The 20,334-nt window shown below is 46.9% G+C and overlaps 1 protein-coding gene across 5 annotated transcripts; it reads left to right on the plus strand.

Moving 5' to 3' along the window:
- The first annotated feature begins 220 nt into the window (after positions 1–220).
- Positions 221–19,873, plus strand: GSG1 (germ cell associated 1). 5 transcript variants are annotated; one of them, XM_070790057.1, is made up of 6 exons: positions 221–448; positions 12,110–12,428; positions 13,885–13,932; positions 14,891–15,014; positions 16,479–16,590; positions 19,321–19,873. In XM_070790057.1, exons 1-6 carry the CDS (start codon positions 429–431, stop codon positions 19,658–19,660), a joined length of 963 nt encoding a protein of 320 aa, XP_070646158.1. In that variant the 5' UTR covers positions 221–428; the 3' UTR covers positions 19,661–19,873. The 5 variants fall into 5 exon arrangements, with proteins under 5 accessions (XP_070646158.1, XP_070646156.1, XP_070646159.1 ...); XM_070790055.1 differs by having other exon boundaries at positions 222–448; positions 14,862–15,014; positions 19,321–19,868; XM_019961527.2 differs by having other exon boundaries at positions 223–448; positions 13,885–14,055; positions 14,862–15,014; positions 19,321–19,861.
- The last annotated feature ends 461 nt before the right edge of the window (positions 19,874–20,334 follow it).

Raw genomic sequence — 20,334 nt, forward strand, 5'->3', positions numbered from 1 at the left:
TTCAGAAGCTGATAGTTTACTAAGATGCCCAGGTGATTCTTATGCACAGCAATAAAAGCATAAGATCTGGAGGACACAAGAGACATGCTGGCCTCTGGGCGGTAACCCCAGAGTGGCCCCAGTCCTTCTGAGGGTGGGGGCAGGAGGCAGAGTGAGCGGCAGGGAGACCCCTGCCTGCCACTGTGATGTCACAGAGGCAGCCTCCTGGGTCAGCCAGCCCCACCCCAGCGTGTCCTGGTTATGAGAGGACACCCTCTCCAGCCTACCTCATACCACCTGACCCCTCTGCTGGCAAGAGGGGCTCTGATTCATCTTCACACTCAAGGTTCATCCCATGCAACCAATTAAGACATAACAGAAGAAACACTGAAACCCCTCTGCCTCATAACTTCAAAAGTGAATGAGCAATTCCTCTCAGCTGATTCAAAATGTTTGTCTCACCCAGAAGGTAGGTACCTTAAATTTTGAAATCTCATGACTATCTCATGTGTAGTCCCCTTACTATTGGATGTGTAATATGGGTTATACAAACTCATCGTAAGGAGCTTGAGAACACTCGGTAGGATTATCTGAAATGGAGTAAAAATGTGTTACTTGAGCCCAGTTTTTATTGATAAACCCAGTGATGGCCCTACCTTGGCCTCTTGTTCTTTCATCATCTATTAAAACTTCCATTTCTTCCTCCTTTGTCTCTTATCACACCTTTCCTCTGCTCCCAGGGCAGCTTAATGCCTTCTAGGTCTTTTTTCCCTCTCCATCTGTATGATTTCTACTACAAAATCTAGTCCCTGGCAAAGGCCCAGTGGCACGGAAGTGATAGCAGTGATAAACTATCACTCCAGTGAACTGAAAGAGATGCTGAGGCATTCCCATGACCAGCTCCAATCCAAAATCTGCTGGAACTAAGAAAGGACGGCACAATCTTGGGCTCTTCCCGGTCTCAGAATCTGCAGAGACACTTCCAGACCCAGAAAGACACTCACAGCCAACAAAGATATCTTGGCTTGTTTAGTGGAGAAGGCACATCTGGAAGTGACTTGCCTTCCATTTTGAGAAAGTTGGCAACTCCCAACTTGCAGCTCACAGGGTTACTAAAAACAAACAAACAAAAAAAATGATGTTCACTCTCCTATATCTTACCTTTCGCAGGGGAGAAAAATGAAACTTACAATTAGCTTGAGAAATAAAATACACACACACAGAGCAATGTGGTGCGCTGTTTATGGGCTGGAAGTGAGAGATATCTGAAGAAAAGGAGTTTCTTAAAAAAAAAAAAAAAAAAGACACTTCTGGAGCCTCAGAAAAGAGCTCACAGTTCTGAAGAACCACCAGATTATTGGGCTCAGCCCACTTCCCTGGTTCAGAATCTCCCTAAGCGATTATATCATGAATAGGCCAACCCTCAGAAGTGAATACAGCTAGGACTAGCCGTAGTGGAAAAAAAAAATTTATTGGTTTACGAGGAGAGATACAGAGGAAATGATGGGAGAGTCCGTTTATCAGTATACACCTGTGAAGTTTAAAGGAGGCAATCTGTTGCCTCATTCTGAGTGCGCTTTCATAACTGGGCCACGGGTAAGGGTGACCAGGCTTCGCCTTGACCGAGGGGCGGCCTGGCCTTGACTCAGGTGGTTTCCAAGTTGACTCTGCGATTACGAGCGTGTGGCCTTGAGACACTGGGGTTCTGACTTCTCCGGGTAGTGAGGATTAAAGGTCCGTGGCTGCTAAGTCGCTTCAGTCGTATCCGACTCTGTGCGACCCCATAGACGGCAGCCTACCAGGCTCCGCCGTCCCTGGGATTCTCCAGGCAAGAACTGCCAAACCGTCTAGGAGAGGGACGGCGTAACCGAGGAGGACAACTCTCTTTAATTCGCCTCCGAGAAAACAGTCGCTCAGGGAGGTTAGGAAACTTGGCCAAAATCTTTAGAGTCATGGGGTGGGGCAGGGACTAGAATTCAGATCTGCTGTGGGTTGGTGGCCTCGAAGTTCCGTCTCTCGGACCCACGAAATGAGGCAGAGACAAGGCCTTTCTGCAGAACAGGAGCCGGGGCGTACCTTTAGGGGGAGGGGGCAGGGTGCGCGGAGACCTTAGACTTGGGTTTCAGCTCCTCCCGACCCTCTGCCCACCGGCTCGTGAGCGGAATTCAGGGGGATGAACGGGGATCTCCGCACTCCCTCTGCCCACCCCGCCTGGGAGGACCCTCGGGACGCCGTCCCCGTCCCCCCAGGAAGATAGAGAGGCCCCGGGCGGGGAGCCCCACCCGCTCGGGACATCCCGGCGCTCCGCCGCTGGGCTGGGCCTAGCCAAACGATTCAAAACAGGCTCCAAGCGTCACCTTGGCAACGCTCTCCCGTTGCTAGGCGACCGGGCGCCGTAGTAAACCGAGGGCGGGCGTGTTACTAGCGGATGGGAGGAGGCCCGCGGGAACTAACCCGACGTTCCGGCTCTGCGACTGCCGGGGGAAGTCGGGGGAGAGGGCAGAGAAGGAAGGGACGGGGTGGGGCGCGCATGCCGGATGCAAACGGGGCACCCCTTGAGAGGCCACTCCCGTTAGGCCCCTGCCCCGCCAGTCTGTGCCCGACACCCCACCACCCCCGCCCCGCCCCAGCAGTCCCCCGAGAGCTCCGTCACCCCCGCGTGAGCGATTGCCCCACAGGATGCCCAGATGGGACTACCCCTCTGATTCACTCCAGCTGCTGGAGGCATGAAAGAAGGCGGCTTCCTCTCCTGGAAATGACTGCATTCGCAAAAGCCCTCAAACAATTCCATTAAAAAGAGGAACGGGAAAAGCCACAGAGAGGAGAGCCCCCGCAAATGATTTTCTTTGGCCCTCCCCACTGCACAGAAGTAGGTGTTCCCAGAACTCGGGACCCGTATTAGGAAAACTGGAGTCCTTTTCTTATTCTGTGAGTGTCTGGGCCCATGTGAACATAAAGCATGATTACATTAGGAATTAACCTGAAGCTGGGAAACCCCAGAGCTCAATGTCCTGTAGTGGCTTTAGTATTTTGGACACTCGGCATGGGCATTTTAGTGATGTTAGACTTCCCATTAGGGCTGGGAAGCGGATATCAAAATGTCCTGAGCCAACGTTGCTAATCATCCTTAGTAAATGTGTCATGTGTGAGGCATTGAAGTAATAATTGTAATAAAGGCTACAGAACCTCAGAACTTTGGACATTCGCGATCTACCATCCGAAAGGGCTCCAACCAGGAGGGAATCACAGGGCTTGGGAAAGGACATAACATTTCCAGACTGTCACTGGCTTGTGAACAATCTGATTGTACCCCGGTCTCTGTGAACTGAAGATAATACTTGCTTGTGAGATCACTGCTGTTTTCTGGGCTTGGCGCGTCAAACAGCAGGAATGTTTCCACAGGTGGGAGGAAGCGTATTGGCACAGGGTCTGTTTGATGAAACTCAGGGTGCTCCTGTGTAGAAAGGCCTAGGGTGTGTCTGTGGACCCTCTTTGCAACTTCTCCCTGCTCTTTCGTATGTGAAGCAGGAGGATCCCTGTCCCTTTCACCATAGAAGGCTGTTTGGACACTTCTTTAAGATCTTATCTTCAGCCATGGTCTTCCTAATTGTATTTGTGAGCCAGGTTTCCATTATGCACTTCATTCATTCATTCCATTCATTTGTGGCTGTTAGGGCTAGGCTCTGAGGATCAACAATGAATAAGACATAGTTGCCACTGTATCTAGAAAGTTAGTCAAGTGAACAGACCAGCCAAGTAAACCATGTGATGAGTTACAGGAGAAGGCACACAGAATAGAGCAGTGTAGACCAGAGCCAATAACAACTGAAACCTTTACACTGTATTGCAACCTTTCGTCTACTTAGTAACAGAAAAGAATTAGTTAATAGGGCCTGAGTCAGAAATCTGACTCCTGGGAGGACAGAGAGTATACTATCTATGTCCCAAAATAATGGAAATTAACTCTGAATATCATTGGAAGGACTAATGCTGAAGCTGATTCTCCAATTCTCTGGCCACCTGATGTGATGAGCCAATTAGCTGGAAAAGACCCTGATGCTGGGAAAGATTGAGGGCAAGAGAAGAAGGGGACAACAGAGGATGAGATGGTTGGATAGCACCACCCACTCAATGGACATGAGTTTAGCAAACTCCAGGAGATAGTGAAGGACAGGGAAGCCTGGTGTAATGCAGTCCATGGGGTGGCAAAGAGTCGGACACGAGTGAGTGAGTGAACAACTGTTCCAAACAAACCTTTCTCGGGACAAGATGCCAAAATGGATATGTGTGAGAATTAAAAAAAAAAAAAAAACAAAACAAAACCTGGAATCCATAGCCCAGGCTTGGACCTGAGGGAAGGGCTGTGCTTTACAATCTTCCCTGGTTCAGGGAAGCCTGGCCTGCAGTCTGTGGGGTCCCAAAGAGTCAGACATAACTGAGCGACTGAACTGAACTGAACTGGTTCAGCACCTCAGCATTCTAACCCATTGTTTTAATCACTTCAAATCGCCAGAGTAGTCACAAACCAAATTGAATTCCTGTTTACAAAGTATGTGTGGGTGTCCCAAGATCAATTTCTCTTTTTTTCATACCTAGTAAATGTGGTTTTGGACAGTGCAGGGCACAGTAACTGAGGACCTTAGCAGGGATAGGTTGGTCCCAGCCCTTGGCTTTGTGATGTCACAAATGTTCAGTTGCACGTACATCCCTGTGGAGGTATCCTGAGGGGGTCAGGGTCCAACACGCCAAAGTTCAGGAATGTTCTGAGACACGGAATCTTCTCATCTGTGTTGAGTCAGGAGCTTCTGAGCCTACTCAAATTATATTTATGTGGCATTGACTAGCAATTACTTTAAGAGAAGAAAGAGAAGGAACAAAAACCTAACATGCTCAAATTACAATGAAAAGACGTGAGTGGGATACTCGACTCTGATTTTTGTGGTCAGGCAGGCAAACTCATGCTTTGTCAAAAAGAGGAAATTGAACATTGTGGCCCAGGGTTCTTGGGGAGGGCATGGGGGTGGGGGGCACAGTCAAACAAGCATGTACCCTAACTGCACAGCTTCCTACAGGTATGTGCATGTTAAGTCACTCATGTCCGACTTTTTATAATCCCATGGCCTGTAGCCCGCCAGGCCCCTCTCCCAGACCTAGGCCTTAGTGTTAATCTCTCAGTCGTGTCCAACTCTTTGCGACCCCATGGACTGTAGCCCGCCAGGCTCCTCTGTCCATGGATTTCCCAGGCAAGAATACTGGATTGCATTGCCATTTCCTTCTCCAGGGGATCTTCCCTATCCGGGGATTAAACCCAGGTCTCCTGCATTGTAGGCCGATTCTTTACTGTCTGAGCCACTAGAAAAGCCCAGAGCTAGGCTTTGGGAAGGCTAAAATAATATAATTTGGAAGGCCCTCTTTAAAAAAATAGTATAAAATGACAAGTAGAAATTAAATAATAAGCATCTTGGAAGGGGCCTGAGTAAGTGGGGGACCACAGAGCTGAAGTTTCATCAGCTCCACTCTCTAAATCTACCTCTAGACTTCCTCACATAACCCATCTGAGACTCTGCTGCTCCCATCTCCTTTTCCCTGGAGAGGGCATATTTTGGGCTATTAAGGTACAGGAGGTGCAGTTTATGAGCAGAGGTAATAAAAACCAAAGACAGGACTATGCCAAAGGGTGACTCAAGCGGGATATGAGAAGTGTCTCCAAGTATTTGCAGGGTGGAAGCAGAGAGAAGGGAAAAGAATTGGTCACTCTTCTGGGGTGGAAAGGGAATGAGGATACGATTAAGTCAAGAAAAATGTGCACAAAACTCATCAGAAAACATTGTTGAACAGTATTTTCTGATACCTCGGAGTTGTATTTCCCATGGGAAGTATTTGAGGACCTATTGAGTCACTGAAAACTAAAACTGGCCACAGAAAAATGTGCCACAGGAAACAATCTTACAAGATGTTCTCGAGGGAGCAGCTGGATGGCTCCAGAGTTCATTGTGAGCCCTGAATTCCAGAAAGCTGACGCATGGCTTCTATAGATTACTGTGTGGGAAGGAGGCCAAGGCAAGAAAAGAGAGTGCGAGCCTGTGGGGTGGGGCAGCCACCTCCACCCACCTTTGCTGCTGGTGTGGGGAAGCATGCGATTGAAGAAGGAAAATATGGGAAGATAGTGCCACCCAGCGTTGAGATGAAAACTGCAGCCAGAAACCAACAGCCAATTCAATGGCGAACAGGAATCAGAAATTCTCCGCTCCCTTTTCTTAAAGGAGAGGAGGGAAATAAAGGGTCTTTGGGTAATACAGACATCACCCCTGGACTGAAGCACACAGGTGTCAAACAGGGTGTTAAATAAGGCTGACAAATAAGGAGAAATACGGTATGATATCCCTATATGTGGAATCGTATAGTGAGTGAGTGAAAGACAATCAGTCATGTCTGACTCTTCGCTACCCCACAGACTATACAGTCCATGGAATTCTCCAGGCCAGAATACTGGAGTGGGTAGCCTTTCCCTTCTTCAGGGAATCTTCCCAACCCAGGGATAGAACCCAGATCTCCTGCATTGCGGTTGGATTCTTTACCAGCTGAGCCACCAGGGAAGCCCAAGAATACTGGAGTACTAGCCTATCCGTTCTCCAGCAGATCTTCCTGACCTAGGAGGAATCATATATGTGGAATCTAAAAAGAAATTATACAAATGAACTTATTTACAAAGCAGATACAGATTCACAGACCTTATGGTGGATGGGGGAATGGAAGGATCAGGGGAAGGGATAGTTGGGAAGTTTGGGATCTACATGTACACATTGCTATATTTAAATAGATAATCAACAAAACCATACTGTACAGCACAGGGAACTCTGCTCAATGTTACCTGGCAGCCTGGACGGAAGGGGAGTTTAGGAGGAAATGGATACAAGTATGCCTGAGTCCCTTTGCTGTCCACCTGAAACTATCACAGCCTTGTTAATCGGCTATACCCCAATATGAAATTAAAAGTTTTTAAAAAATAGAGTACAGAATATATCGGGTGACAGGATCGAGATCAAAGACTAATTTGGCAGAATGTGGACTAATTCAAATGCTCCAAGGGGAGCCTGCCTTTGAGTCCCCAAACCAACTGCACAAACACAGGATGTGAGCATCATGACTCAGTTGGTGGCAGATCTGGTCGACGTGGCGGAAGGGCAGGGCAGGGCAGGGCAGAGAGGCTTTCGCTAAATGTCAGCCCAAAGTGAGTCAAACAGGTGTGATTTTTATGGCACGTTAATTCCCTATTATATAGTTTTCAGTCTGTTCAGTTTTTTTACTTGTGTGGTCAGAGTGGTGACTCCCAAGTTCCTCGCATGTGGAACTGGAAATTCAGAACTCCATCCCTGGGTGTATGCAAAAAGTTTTCTAAAATTATAGGTTCCTGGGCATCACCCCAGAACCACTATGGCAGCTCAGGATGGAGCCTAGGAATCTGCATATCTTCCAAAGTTGCAAAGATGGTTCTGATGCTGATCAGAATTGACCCCTACTGCTCTCAAATATGGAGCCGACTTTGAGGACTTTACAATCAAGACAAACAGCTGGAATATAGAAAGCACCATGGGAGCGGACAAGGACAGAGAGGAGGGAATGGTCCTTAGGAAGAAGCATTTTCAAAAATGAGTGACTTGAGTTCATCTTGACAAGAGGCAGATCCTTGGGTAAGAAGAGAAGACATTCCAGGAAGAAGGAAGGAAGAGCATCTGCCAGGATGAGGAGGATGAGGTCCTTGGGTATTCAGGGGAACACAGCAGTCTCCCCACCTTCTCAACCCCAATTAATTGGCACAGTTTTTGAGGACAGAAAGCACCATTTGTATTCCTAGGGGACTGACAACAAAAGATATGCAATCAAACCCTTATTGATTTGCCAGGTTTGTTTGCTTTTTGTTTAAGTTTTAGAAATGTACTTTAAAAAACAAATTTATCCCTTTGCCCAAAGATTGGGAGAGACATGGTAGATAGCCACAGCTTTGCTAACCCAGGGATTTATTTCTCTCCAATCCTCCTCCCTCTGCAGGCTTACCCCCAACACTACCTAACACACAGATGGTCTCAGGATGTTATAATTCTTACTAATGTCACTCACTGGAGAGTGGAGACCACCCGTGACACCAGGAAGCCTTTCCATACCCATGGCTCTATGAGGCCCCTGACATTGCAGATCACAGGGCTTATGAAGGGGATGGAAAACCCGACACAAGGGAATGGGAACTGACAAAAGTTACTACAAAGCAATGGTGACTCTGTGATGTTTTGTCTGCCATAAAATCAAGCCCAATCCATTCCCACCAGGTTCCTAGGGAGTGGCAGTGTGATGGACACTCAATCACTGTGCACTTTTTTAATTTATTTTTTAATTGAAAGATAATTGCTTTACAGAATTTTGTTGTTTCTTCACTCTGCACATGTAGGTCCTTGCGTCTTTGTGCTGAATCCCCAATGGCAAGCTCTTCTGTGTAATCGCTCAGGACAACTGGACCATGAGTGCCTTGTCAATTTTTAAATGCCCAAGTTCCCCACAAGGCAGCGTTTAATCATGAAGCACTCCAAAATATATGACAGAGGGGAGGGGTGGGAGGAGGTGGGAGGGAAATGGAAAGGGAGTTTTCTTTCTACCAACACTAAACCAAAGGGATTTGGAGCACAGATGGCATCTGCAGTCATTCTGGACAAGCTGTGAGACAAGGACCATGGTCAAGGTAACCAGCTTCCCTCTCTTATTGTTTGGAACATGCATTTCATAGCTGTTTTGCTCCTGATTTCTTTTAAGAGATGTGCCAGTCTCATCCATTTGTTGTCCTTACTAGTCTGTGTTAATCCTGAGGTTTTGCCATTAACTTATGTTGATGGAAGCATCACTGAAAATTGGTAGAAACTAATTATTGAAAAGTATAGATTTTCGATCTATATTTCCTAGTGGTCTGAGCCTGTGTCTGAAGCCACACACTGTCCCTTTTTTAGAGACTGAAGAGTCCCCTCGGCTTGGGGCTTGTCAGTACATGCAAAGATAGAACGTGTCTGTGGCCGCTATTTCTTCTCCATGATCCCCTGAAGGAAACCAACTGCCAAATTAGATTGTTCTTCTAAATCAAGAGAAAGGCATTTTTAGGGGGAAGAATAAAATATGTTGTGAAGGGTATGGCAGTGTGGGTGTTGAAGACAATTCTTGAAGATTCTTGAACGGATTCTCATTCAGTTATCAAGATAATCGTTGAATGAGTTTCCTTGAGTCTGTCCTTGGTAGACACTCCTGGGAACAGCGTCTTTGGACTTCATTCCAAGCTCTTTTTCTTCTCTTTTCAAAACTTTTTACTTTATATTCGAGTATAACTGATTAACAATGCTCTGATAGTTTCAAGTGCACGGCAGAGCGACCCAGCCATCGTATACGTGTATCCATTCTCCCCCAAACTCCTCTGCCGTGAAGGCTGCCGCAAAACATGAAGCAGAGTTTCTTGTGCTATACAGTAGGTCCTTGTTGGTTATCCATTTTAAATATAGCAGCGTGTACATGTCCATCCCAAACTCCCTAACTATCCCTTCCCCCTGGTAACCATAAGTTCATTCTCCCAAGCTCTTTTTCATTCTCTTTCTCAACTTCTTAAATTGGTTGTCACCTTAGAGCTGCTACAAAGTGGTTGTACTGTGATGAGGGGATTCATGACTCTTATTTCGGAATAACCTGATGAATAATTTGTGAATAGGTATGATTTTAAATGGATTGAGGGTAAAATTTTAAAATCTGATGGGATAGTGGCTAAATCTCCAAGTAATATGGGGTTGAAAATAAAGTTATCAAAAACGTAGAATTGCCTGAATCCTTAGTTCCATCTTTATACAGAATAATGGATGAAAATGTTGTACCTTGAAGTCTGTTTCCTATTCAAGCAATGGATATAAAAATAGAAAAGGTAAGTAATTAAGAGGAGCAGAACAACGACAAAAACCAATAGGATTTTCAAAACTAAAAAACAAGATGAAAACATTCTTTTGGGAGAAGAAAAGGGGCTTATAATGACTTCCATATCTGGCAATATAAGACCACCCCCCCTTCCAGGTATCATGGCTTTTGAGTCCTCACCAAGGTCACCCAGAGTCTTGAACCAACAATTCTTGCTGGAGTTAATTTGTTGAGTGCTTTTAAAAAAAAAAATCTTATTAGCAAATTGCTTTACAGAAGCTGTTTTATCATACATTTTCCTTATTGGCTTATATCTACATATGAATCTGGTATATTTCTTATTGCCATAAAAAAGTGCACTTTGTCTGTGGCATGTACTGTTTTAGCCCCTAAAAATTATAAAGAACAAACTATTATGATTCTAAGATAAAGTTGCCTGTTTAATGTAGAAAATGTTCAGCTGGAGATGATGAGAGAGGCAGATTTATGGGCCTGTCTTATTTAGCTATGGTTTTATTTACATCTCTTAAACTAAGCAGATTTGGGTCTGATTAATTCTGATGTAAGTGATTCCCCTTAGAAAGCTCAAGATGGTTTACTTTAAGAAGTGTCTGTCAGCAACTAAGTATGGGCTTCTTTTCCGTTCAGTATATATTAATATAACAGTACAAACTGCTTCGTAATGCAAAGTGTGAGACCTGTCAGATCTCTTTATTTTTATTAATAAATCAAATTCAATCTGGCTCCACGCCACCACTCCCCAGCACTGAAACATCTAACATTGGACATTTTCATCTCACCCTTCTTTTAGGTTAAAAATGACAAGGCCGAGGGCTCCAGCCAAAGCCACGGGGGCTGCCTTCATTCTGCAGCCACCCACCGGGTCGCCCCCGGGCACTGCAACCACACTGGGCTGTGGAGCTGCACCTGCAGGTTCCTTGTCCACCCGCCAAGGACACCCTCCTATGGCTCCAAGGCCAGGGCGCTCAGTGCCCAGCCTCCATGAGTACCACGCAGCCACCTTGCATTTGAGATTCTCTCAGTTCAGGCATTGTGGGTGGAAGCTGCACTCAGATCTCCACCTCTCTCAAAACCCACCACTCTATTTCCTCTCCAAGGGTTGCAGCATCCCATTGGTCCTCTGCCCTCCCACCCTCAAGAGCCCGGTGCCTCTATCTGCTCCCCTAGGGAGCATCCTCTTTAACATTCATTAATAGGATAAATGGGCTTTCCTGGTGGCTCAGATGGTAAAGAATCTTCCTGCAATGTGGGAGACCCAGATTCGATCCTTGGGTCTGGAAGATCCCATGGAGAAGGAAATGGCTACCCATTCCGCTATTCTTGCCTGGAGAATCCCATGGATATATGCCCCCTTACTCTTCTCAGAGGAATCTAGCACAGGAAAAGTGAAAGCGTTAGTCACTCACTCATGTCTGAATCTTTGAGACCCCATGGACTGTAGCCTGCCAGGGTCCTCTCTCCATGGAATTCTCTAGGTATGAATACTGGACTGGGTTGCCATTCCCTTCACCAGAGGATCTTCCTGACCCAGGGGTTGAACCTGGGTCTCCTGCATTGCAGGTGGATTCTTTACCATCTGAGCTACCAGGGAGGAAGACATCAAAACCTTATATAGGATAGTCGTAAATTAAAACCCATTTATAACTAAAAGGAGTATAAATATTTTTTGTTAGATTGGAGGAATGGAGAATTTAACATGTGAGCCATTATTATATGTCAGATAAGTGCCCAACATTTTGTTTGTATTATTTAAGTAAATCCTCGTAACAACAACAACAACAAATACCTCCCCACTACTTTTCCCTGAAGACAAAACCAAAGATTACCAGCAGGAACATCTGGTGATCGCCCAATCCTTTTTCTCAACCAGATGCACACTAGCTCAGTGGCTTAATCACATTACTATCTGATGCTTGTTCAGATTATCCCCAATAAGCGTTTTAATATAATAAGGTCCGTCTGAAATAAACATCATCGCTTCAGCGCCTGCTCTAGGCCACTCCTGGAGCCGAGCTCGCCCAAGGCTACTTGGAGAAAACTCCTAAGGGCTGGTCGCGCCCACTGTGTTGGAGGAAAGCAGCTCCATGGAGTTTAGGGACCCTCGGGGGAGGGTGCTGATCTCAGATCTCAGATGAGGCTCTAACATCAGGCTCCGCGTGTGTGTGTCTTATTACAGATGGGGCTCCCGAAGGGCTTCTCTAGCCAACGGACACGCCTATCTGCCGTCCTCAACATGCTATCACTCAGCCTCTCCACAGCATCCCTGCTCAGCAACTACTGGTTTGTGGGCACACAGAAGGTGCCCAAGCCCCTGTGCGGGAAAGGTCTACCAGCCAAGTGCTTTGACGTGCCGGTGCCCCTGGATGGGGGCGGCACCAACGCATCTTCCCCGGAGGTGGTGCACTACAGTTGGGAGACCGGGGATGATCGGTTCACCTTCCATGCCTTCCGGAGCGGCATGTGGCTATCCTGTGCGGAGATCATGGAAGAACCAGGTAGCTGCCTCGCCCCCAGCCGCCTGATTTCTTGTCCTCCCTCACAGAGGGAAGTGGCCCTCCCTCGTTCACACCTGCAGGGCTCACCCCTAGCCTCAGCATCTCCCCCCTCTCCATTGTATCCCTTCCACATCAGACTCCTTTGTCATAAGGTCGAAATTCCATCCATCCAGCATTTCACCTCCAGACAGTCGCTGGTTTCAAACAGCATCCCCCTTCAACAGTCTCACGCAGACTTTGAAGGTTATGAGACTTCCCATTCCTGCCAGCTAGAGTTGCCATTTAGAGACAAAACAAGGAGACTATCGTAGAAAAAGCCTGGGCTCTGACCAGCTGTAACCTTACAGGAACAACTTCACTCCTACAGGCATTGATTTTCTCATTTTTGAGATGCAGGCATCAGAGTAGATGGCCCTTAAAGCATCCTAGAAGCATGTTCTCATTCTAAGTGTTATTGTTGCCACTGAAAAGGCAGGGCAAGTGAAGCCCAGGGAGGATAAATACATCGTGGAAGTTCTCCCCAGAGGAGCCGCAGACAGACCCTCTCAGGTCTCAGGTCGCGGGGCGTACACTCTCAAAGCAGGCGCTATGCCAGCATGTTAGGTGGGGGCTTGTCCTTGGGCGAATAGCAGAGAACGCGCCCTCATCCCTGCTCAAAGCTTACAAAGACCCCCTTTGGTGAAATTTTCCTAAAGCCCAGAACTGTGTACAATTTGCAGTCTACAGCTTCTCCCAGTTTGGGCTAAGGCGAAAAGGAGATGGGAAAGGATTATAAACTCTTGGGTATATCCATTTATTTTTACATTTTTAATTTATTTATTTTAATTGGAAGATAATTACTTTACAATATTGTGATGGCTTTGGCCATACATCAATATGAATCAGTCACAGGCATACATGTGTCCCCCCATCCTGAAGCCCCCACCTTCCTCCTCACCCCATCCCTCCAGGTTGTCACAGTGTTGGCTTTGGGTGCCCTGCATCATATGTCAAACTCCCACTAGCTATCTATTTTACATGTGGTAATGTGTACGTTTACACATACATGTAAAGTACAGACTTTTGGACTCAGTGGGAGAAGGAGGGGGTGAGATGATTTGAGAGAATTCCATTTATATTTATTATTGTGCCATTTAGCACTGCTGTGACTCCAGTCCGGGAAACAATTTAGAGCCACTCAAGCAGCAGGAGCAGAAGGAGCTGGTGAACCAACGCTGGAAACACCCCCTGGGTGACTCGGGGAGTGTCCTCTTCAAAATCAGGACTTGAGGCAGAAATTAATCTTGGATGGCTCTGGCCTATTTTGTTCATCCATCCTTGCATCCTTCCCTGCTTCCAAAGAGACATTTATGGCCTGCCTCCCATGTGCTGGGCAGGCCCCCAGGATGCAATTAGGAAAAGCCTGTGTCCCTCAACCAGGGCAGTACCTCACCACCTTGTACCTTGTCTATTTCAGGGGAGAGGTGCCGAAGTTTCCTTGAACTCACACCACCAACCGAGAGAGGTGAGAAAGGACTACTGGAATTTGCCACGTTGCAAGGCCCACGTCACCCCACTCTCAGATTTGGAGGGAAGCGGTTGATGGAGAAGGCTTCCCTCTCCCACCCTCCCTTGGGGCTTGTGGCAAGTATGTGGGTTTGATGATAAATTTAGTTACCATTGAGTTGGGCCTCTGGGGATCTAAACTGTACTGTGATCTCCTGCTTTTCTTTTCTTCTGAGTCTCACAGGGTGACACTAACTCCCACTAGGCTGATTCAAACTCCCACCTGGCTGACACTCATTCCCAGGCAGGAACACAAAAAAGCATCAGCAGGGACAAATAAAGTTCCCAAACAGAAATCTAATCTACTCTGCTCTAATCTACTTCTGTTGCCAAGTAACCATGTAGAAAGCTTGAATTTTTCCTTTTCCAATTTTTTTTTTTTTTTTGCATTTCAGTAGCTTTATTGAAATGTGTATATCCCTTAGTACCAAAACATAATGATAGTTGGTTAGGTTATCTCTACCAATGCAAAATTAACACTGATGTAATACATTTTTTTGTAACATAGAAAGGAAGGAGTCAAGGCCGGAGGGGAGGAAGAAGAGAAACAAAATAGATGGTTCCAGAATTAAAATTTTTTAAGAAAAGAAACAAATAAGTAGCAAAAGTTACATCCCTAAAAGATTTGGTGGAAACTGGATGATTTCTTCTGCAGTCTCCCTAAGAGTATTTACATTGAGTTAAGCATGGTTGTGTATGGGATACTGCGTAGAGTGAGAGCTGATAGCCAAGAGCCCCCTGGTCAAGGACTGTCGCAGCTGCTTTCAACTCTGTCTTCTCCTCTGGTGCTAATGAGGCTCTCCACTTCTCATGGGCAGCATTTGTTCACCGCTCGTTCAGTTATTTAATTGTCAGGGTGAGGGTTCTTCTTCCTCTGGTTTCTGACAGAGATCCTCTGGTTATCACTGGGAGCCCAGTTTGCCTACATTGGACTTGAACTCATCAGTTTCATCCTGCTACTGACGGACTTGCTGTTCACGGGGAACCCTGGCTGCAGCCTCAAGCTGAGCGCCTTTGCTGCCATCTCCTCTGTCTTGTCGGGTGAGCAGGGTCTCAGGAGCTACAGAGCGGGTGGGTGTCCCCTGTTGCCTTTGAAGCCTAGCCGGCAGCTGGAATCTCTGTCCTAAGGGAAGGAAGGAGCCCCGAAGAAAGCTAAAGAATGGAGCCAGGAGATACAGCACAGGCGTCTTTAATTTTTTTTTTTTTTTAATTTAATTTTATTTTTAAACTTTACAATATTGTATTGGTTTTGCCAAATATCGAAATGAGTCCGCCACAGGTATACATGTGTTCCCCATCCTGAACCCTCCTCCCTCCTCCCTCCCCATACCATCCCTCTGGGTCATCCCAGTGCACCAGCCCCAAGCATCCAGTATCGTGCATCAAACCTGGACTGGCATCTCGTTTCATACATGATAGTATACATGTTTCAATGCCATTCTCCCAAATCTTCCCACCCTCTCCCTCTCCCACAGAGTCCATAAGACTGTTCTATATATCAGTGTCTCTTTTGCTGTCTCGTATACAGGGTTATTGTTACCATCTTTCTAAATTCCATATATATGTGTTAGTATACTGTATTGGTGTTTTTCTTTCTGGCTTACTTCAATCTGTATAATAGGCTCCAGTTTCATCCATCTCATTAGAACTGATTCAAATGAATTCTTTTTAATGGCTGAGTAATACTCCATTGTTTATATGTACCATAGCTTTCTTATCCATTCATCTGCTGATGGACATCTAGGTTGCTTCCATGTCCTGGCTATTATAAACAGTGCTGCGATGAACATTGGGGTACACGTGTCTCTTTCCCTTCTGGTTTCCTCAGTGTGTATGCCCAGCAGTTAAACCGAAACAGCATGCAAAATGCTAGATTACGTCATTACATACTTTGCAAAATGATTTCTCTCTGGGTTCTTTCTACTTGCAAGTTTTCTCATTATGTACAATACGGTTTGGTTTATTACTTCTGAGTCGTGACATGCATACAGCTTTGCCAGACTCTGTTGGATCAAGCAAGAGATGCCTGTAAATCAGTGGTCCCCAAGCTTTTTGGCACCAGGGACCGTTTTTTATGGAAGACAATTTTTCTGCAGACTGGGGGCAGGGGATGGTTTGGGGATGATTCAAGTGCATTACATTTATTGTGCGCTTTGTTTCTTTTATTATTATATCAGATCCACCTCAGATCATCAAGCATTAGACCCCAGAGGTTGGAGCCCCTAGTGTAGATGATGAAGGAGAAGGTTCACGTTGGGGATGCAGATGGGAAAGACCTAAGAGGGAGGAGAGCCCAGCGTGCAGCATTGACTAGAAATGTTCCCATAGCTCAAAACAGAACATCTGGGGAACCAACAGTAAACATGCCTTCAAGGAGGAGCCCCCAGTGCAGGGTAGCCCTGATGCCAGATAGGGAATATGATTTGCTCCCAAATCGTAGTCTCTATAGGTAGATGGCAGTGCCAGCCTTTCTCTAAGGGTGCTGCCTCCCTGTTTCTTTTGCAGGCCTTCTGGGGATGGTGGGCCATATGATGTACTCACAGGTTTTCCAGGCAACGGCCAACTTGGGTCCAGAAGACTGGAGGCCACACGCTTGGAACTATGGCTGGGCTTTCTAGTAAGTGCTTATCACCTCCGCCATCTTTCTCTTCTTCCCCGGTCCACCTCCATTTAATGGCAGCCCTCAGCTTAGGCACTTGCTCTCTGTCCTCCTTCCTTCTCTCCATCCCTCATCCCAGACACCTGTCAATCATCCAGAGGGCTGGACCAGCAGGCCATACCCATTCTCTCCCCACCTTCCAAGGAGAGGTACAGAGTGGATTCCTCCGGCTTATTTTTCGTGAGGACATTGTCAAGTTTTTCTGCTGATAAAGCTGTTAAGAAGTGCTTCTACACCTGACATGTAGGACGTCCTAGGGAAATGAGACTGATTTTGCATGGTTTATGGAAATGAGGCTCTACATTTTATATATTCTGTTGCCCACAAAGTTCATTCAGATTTTTCCATAAAAGCTTACAGAGAACCCTGAACAAACTTTTTGGCCAACCCAATATTTTATGATTCAAAATACTTGGGAGACAGAGAAATGAAGAAATAGCCTTGAAATCTGGATTCCATTTCTGTGAATGGCTGCCCACTCTCCTCCTATAATGAATAAGTTCATCCTGTCTCCATTCTTATTCCACCAAACTGTGTTAGAAATGAAACAGTCTCCCCGTAACCCTTAAAGAACTAAGGGCTCAGTTAGTTTGCTGCTGCTGCTGCTAAGTCGCCTCAGTCGTGTTCAACTCTGTGCGACCCCATAGACGGCAGCCCACCAGGCTCCCCCGTCCCTGGGATTCTCCAGGCAAGAACACTGGAGTGGGTTGCCATTTCCTTCTCCAATGCATGAAAGTGAAAAGTGAAAAGTGAAGTCGCTCAGTTGTGTCCGACTCTTAGCGACCCCATGGACTGCAGCCTATCAGGCTCCTCCATCCATGGGATTTTCCAGGCAAGAGTACCGGAGTGGGGTGCCATCGCCTTCTCCTCAGTTAGTTTAGACTTATCTTATTATAAAGAAGGAAGCAGAGACCATGATGAAACACATACATTCAAGGGTAACATCCCCTTTATGTGGGTTTCTTACCTTCTCCCTTGAGGGACACTCTCCATTCAATACACAGATGCCGACTTAGGTCTTTATGAACCATCTGGGCTGAGTGCTAAGCACTTACCAGTGCTGGAAAGACAGTGCCAGGCTTGAGTTTCTGTGCCGAAGAGGCACATGGAAGCCTATACCTGTCTGTCACAGGATCCCATCCCCTTTCCTCATGGTATAAATGGGCTATTGGATTTGGGGGTCTCTGATCTTTCCATCAGCCACCCTACCACAGTTTAGCTCATCTCCAGACTCATCATTTCTCAGCTGTTGTCCATTTTTCGAGCCATTCTTGGCATTTCAACTGCAGGGCTCAGACTTCAAAACTCCCACCAAAGCATCTTAGTCCGTCACAGGCAGCAGAGGGGAACGCACAGCAGCGGCGCGTGGCCTTCCACTGTCACAGCCTCGTGAAATCCACCCCCCAACAATGCCCCCCCAACTCCTGGTGTCCTGGGCTTCCCACGATGGTGAGGCACTTAGGGGTTTGACTTTCCCGGTTCTTAGGAGTGTGTTTGATATGGTTCCCTGGTGTCTTTTTCTCTTTGTTGAATCTATCCAGCTTCTGTTCCATCTTTTACAAATTTCTTTGGGCCAAGAACCACACTGTTTGCACTGTAGGCCTTGTTTCCACTAGAGAAGTCTATACTAATGCCTCTGGATATGTACTCAGGGCTTCCTGAATGCCTCCCAGAGGCTCAACTCTGGAGACCCTACGACAGCTAGGCTGAAAACCAAGGAAGATGGAAGAGGTATCTGAGTGCAGGAAAATCTTTGGCAGGAAATATGTGTGTGTCAGGCTTCCCTGGTGGCTCAGAGGGTAAAGAATCTGCCTGCAATGCAGGAGACCCAGGTTCAATCTCTGGGTCAAGAAGATTCCCCTAGAGAAGGGAATAGCCGGCTACCCACTCCAGTAGACTGGCAGACTATAGTCCATGGGGTTGGACACAACTGAGTGACTCACACACACACGCACACACGTCAGGGAAAGGAAAGAGGTAGTGCGTTGGGCTGCATGTACTGTGTCAGATGAGCTACAGGTCTGTGGAATTGTTGAGATTATATGAGGGTAACTGCAGCTTGGGAAACTGCAGTAGTCCAAAAAATTGTGTGTGGCGGGGCAGGAGTGAGTGTGTGTATGTGTGTGTGTATACACATATACACAGAGCTTCCCTGGTGGTTCAGATGGTAAAGAATCTGCCTGCCAATGCAGGAGATGCATGTTTGATCGCTAAGTGGGGAAGATCCTCTGGAGGAGGGAAATGGCAACCTACTCCAGTATTCTTGCCTTGAAAATCCCATGGACAGAGGACCCTGGCAGGTTACAGTTCATGGGATTGAAAAAGAGACAGACACAACTTAGTGACTAAACAACAACACACACAAACATACACACGTATAAAATAGGCCACCAGGTATGAAAGAACACAGCACTTACAACGAATCAGTGCAGTGAAAATGAATGTTAAACTCCTGACTTTAACCCCATATAAATCATGGTTTTTTACTACAAAACATTCAGAACTTACCCTAGGACAGACCAAATTCAGACCTCTGCTCTTTATCTATATGTGAAAGGTGACACCCTCATGTTCCTAAATCCCTAAGAGGCATCCCCTAGTTGACTAGTAGGAAGGGACCTTGATATTTTTCTTTCAAACCCATGAGAAAACATCTTACTTTCCCATTTTGTGTGTGTGTGTCCCTAGCACGGCCTGGGTCTCCTTTACCTGTTGCATGGCATCGGCGGTCACCACCTTCAACACCTACACCCGGCTGGTGCTGGAGTTCAAGTGCAGGCACAGCAAGAGCTTCCGAGGAGCCCCAGGCTGCCAACCACATCACCACCAATGCTTCCTGCAGCAGCTGGCGTGCACAGCCCACCCGGGGGGCCCCGTGACCAGCTACCCCCAGTTCCACTGTCAGCCCATCCGTTCCATCTCCGAAGGGGTAGACTTCTACTCAGAACTACATGACAAGGAACTTCAACAAGGCAGCAGCCAGGAGCCTGAGACCAAAGCAGCTGGCTCATCTGTAGAAGAGTGTTAGGAGTTAGGGGGTTTGGAGAGCAGACCGAAGCCCCACCTTACACGTTGCTCTGTGACCAACACGTGCTCAAGCCACAGTCTGTTTCCTGAGTGTGACTTTCGGAGGTTAAGAACAAGGGTATTGAAAGTCTAAGTCCAAGGGCTGCATGCCCAGGTGCCCAGCGCCCTGGCTCCCTTTTCCATCACAGCTCAGTCTCACTGCCCCCACTCCACCGCCCCCCACCCCACATCTCACTCATTCAGAAGTTCTTCTCAATTCGATTGTTCATTATGTGCTGGGTTCTGGGAGATAAAAAAAGGAGTAAAATAGAGATCCTGCCCTTTAGGGGCAATCAGGCTGGTCAGGAGAACAGAGATGGGTGGTTGATAGGGCTCAGCTCAGCCGTGGTGCACTTGACTTTAAAGCCACACACGGGGAGGCAGTACTAGGAGCTATGCCATGTAGAGCGGGTGCCTGCCACAGCGTCCTGCACCCATTGGTAGGGACCACATCACACCATGTTAATTACTATGTTAATTACACATTATCCTTGGAGAGACCAGGAGAGTAGGACACGTGAGAAGGCTCCCACAGCCTGCAGGGACAGGCCACCCCCAAAACAGCCCCCCTGAAGTCCCCTGGCGGCCTAATGCTTAGGATGCCAGGCTTTCAGTGCCATGGCCTAGGTTCAGTCT

Source organism: Bos indicus, chromosome 5, assembly GCF_029378745.1.
Source record: "Bos indicus isolate NIAB-ARS_2022 breed Sahiwal x Tharparkar chromosome 5, NIAB-ARS_B.indTharparkar_mat_pri_1.0, whole genome shotgun sequence".
Taxonomy (NCBI): domain Eukaryota; kingdom Metazoa; phylum Chordata; class Mammalia; order Artiodactyla; family Bovidae; genus Bos; species Bos indicus.